The 2657-nt window shown below is 63.6% G+C and overlaps 1 protein-coding gene across 1 annotated transcript in view; it reads left to right on the top strand.

Moving 5' to 3' along the window:
- Positions 1-1016: 1016 nt before the first annotated feature.
- The window catches only part of CANT1 (calcium activated nucleotidase 1), a 4535-nt gene continuing 2894 nt past the window's right edge, over positions 1017-2657 (top strand). The window contains exon 1 of the mRNA XM_004709114.2: positions 1017-1653. Coding sequence (XP_004709171.1) covers positions 1017-1653 — 637 coding nt within the window. The remainder of the gene's footprint in view (positions 1654-2657) is intronic.

Here is a 2657-nt window from a genome sequence, read left to right as displayed (position 1 = left end):
CACCTGTGGACTTCCTGGGAGAAGCCCATCCCACCTGCCCAGTGGGGTCGTCATGAGAGGACCAGCTTCTCCCAGCCCCAGACACGGGTGCCTGTGGGGCAGCAGGCATGGGGAGCAGAGGTTCTCTGGGAGAACGCGGCCTTCCAGGCTGGAGACCTGGGTCCAACTCAGCCAGCGCACCTCCAGAGCTGCCCACAGCAGAGCTCCAGACTGAGGCTAGGAGGAAAGGCCTGGCAGTCTACTTCCGAGGCCCCGCCAGGGACCGACTGGTCCAGAGCTGCGTCGCATCCCCTCGATGTGCTGGTGGATGAGTCAGAGCCCCTGGGAACCACTCCCACAGGCAGCCGGTCCAGCCGCCTCCCTGGAGGGTCGAGGGTGGGCGTGTGCATTCTAGAGACCTATGGGGCCTGGACACAGGCCAGTAGGCTGGTGCTCTGGTCAGACTCCGGACGGAGGTGTGATGGGAGGTCAGAAACTGAGCCCCTGGGAGGCGTGGCAAGGAAGTGAGTGACAGGAGGGGGCCCAGGGACCTGTGACCCGGAGGCCAGCACAGCACTGCTCTAGCCAAGCTGCAGGCCCATGGAGTAGCCTGGGGGTGAGGGTGGGGGGCGTTGTTCCTACAGGAGGACAGGACAAGCTGGGGCACCCCAAAGGCTGCTCCAGGGTTGGTGAGCAGCCACTGAGCTGTCTCTAGGAGAAGGTGGCTTGGGGCTCAGGGGGGTATTTGTCACATGAATGGCACCTGCCCAGCTCAGGGACCGCGCGGGCCCATGGCCTGTGATCTGGTGAAGGTGGGAACACAGGTCAGAGTGGACGTCGGAGCATCACAGACACCCCACCCCTCGAGTGCCAGGCTGTCTCTCATCCTGGGTGGGCCTTGACCTTGTCCCTTGCTGTCTCAGCCTTCATTCAGTGGGACAGAGGAAGACAGACTGCAGGCTTGGCCAAGTCCCTTGGCCCCGCCTCTGACTGCTCTCCTCTGTCCTGTGCACAGGTGCTGCCCGCACCCCACCCTGATGCCCGCGCTACCCTCTGAGCCCCTGGAGTGGAATGAGTCCATGCAGGCCCTGCGCATCAGCGTGGGGGGCCTGCCCGTGCTGGCATCCATGACCAAGGCTGCAGACCCCCGCTTCCGACCACGCTGGAAGGTGATCGCAGTCTTCCTGACCCTCGCTGCCCTCTGGCTGGTCTACACCCACCACCTGCCTGCCCACCGCACGCCCTCTGCCAGGCCCCCTGCGCCCAATGCCCACAACTGGAGGCTGGGCCCCGCTGACAGCTACAATGACACCTACCCGCTGTCCTTGCCCCAGAGGATAGCCGGGGGTATGCGATACCGCATCGCGGTCATCGCTGACCTGGACACAGAGTCCAGGGCCCAGAAGGAGCACACATGGTTCAGCTACCTGAAAAAAGGCCACCTGACTTTGTCAGACAGCGGGGACCGAGTGACTGTGGAGTGGGACCCAACCCACCAGGTCCTGGAGTCCCACCTGGCAGAGAAGGGGCGGGGCATGGAGCTGTCAGAGCTGATCGTCTTTGATGGGAAGCTGTACTCGGTGGATGACCGCACAGGCGTCATCTACCGCATCGAAGGCCCCCGGGCCGTGCCCTGGGTCATCCTGGCCGATGGGGATGGCACAGTGGGCAAAGGTGAGCCTGAGCCAGAGAAGAGGGCAGGGGGCTTGGGGTGGGGGGAGGATTCCTCCCCAGGATCCCCTGGGGTGCTCCACCTGAACATCTTCCTGTGAAACCCAGGCTGTCCTTACCTGAGACCTGCGTGAGGCAGGGAAGCCAGTGGGGCAGACAGCAGGAGGGCACCGGGGTCATGGCAGACAGCACCTGCATGGGTCTGCACCCCCTGAGGATCTGCACCTCCTGAGAAGTCAGCCCAGCTGCAGGCTTTAGGATCAGGCCCTGTCACCTCCCCCAGGGGTGTTACCTCACCACCGTTTGCCCAGGGTGGTGCAGTGGGCAGGGCACACTCCCAGGCTGCTCAGTCCGGGTGATAGAGGGAGGACACTAAAGTCACACACTAAAGTCGTGAGCCTGCCCCACCCCAGGACAGAGCAGGAGGGGGTTGGAGTGGGGTCAGAGTAGGGGTGTGTGCCTACTGCCATCCTGGGGCCACAGGTGCACAGGAGGCCCCCCAGAATCATAGCTGCCACGGGCAAGGTTCTGCCACCACCTGGCGGGGTTGGGGAGGGCTAAGGTGCCAGCACCTGTGGCCTCCCGCCAAGCAAGCAGGATGGGGCAGCCTCCCGCCGGTCGGATATCAGAGCCAAGTCGCCATTCAGCACAAACTGCTGAGACCTTAAAACTTAGGTCATGTTAAAGTCCAGCAGGAGAATCAGCTTCCCAATATGACATCGCTGAACAGGAGGACCAGGGCCCTAGAGTCAGGGACACGAGGACCAGGGACAGGAGGACCTGGTCCCTAGAGTCAGGGACAGAAGAACCAGGGCCCTAGAGTCAGGGACAGGAGGGACAGGGCCCTAGAGTCAGGGACAGGAGGACCAGGCCCCTAGAGTCAGGGACAGGAGGACCAGGCCCCTAGAGTCAGGGACAGGAGGGCCAGGCCCCTAGAGTCAGGGACACGAGGACCAGGCCCCTAGAGTCAGGGACAGGAGGACCAGGGCCCTAGAGTCAGGGACAGG

The sequence above is a fragment of the Echinops telfairi genome, unplaced genomic scaffold (assembly GCF_000313985.2).
Source record: "Echinops telfairi isolate 266 unplaced genomic scaffold, ASM31398v2 ScPeMD7_7458;HRSCAF=8496, whole genome shotgun sequence".
Taxonomy (NCBI): domain Eukaryota; kingdom Metazoa; phylum Chordata; class Mammalia; order Afrosoricida; family Tenrecidae; genus Echinops; species Echinops telfairi.
Note: the sequence above shows the minus strand (reverse complement) of the source record. Positions and strands in the feature narration are given on the sequence as shown.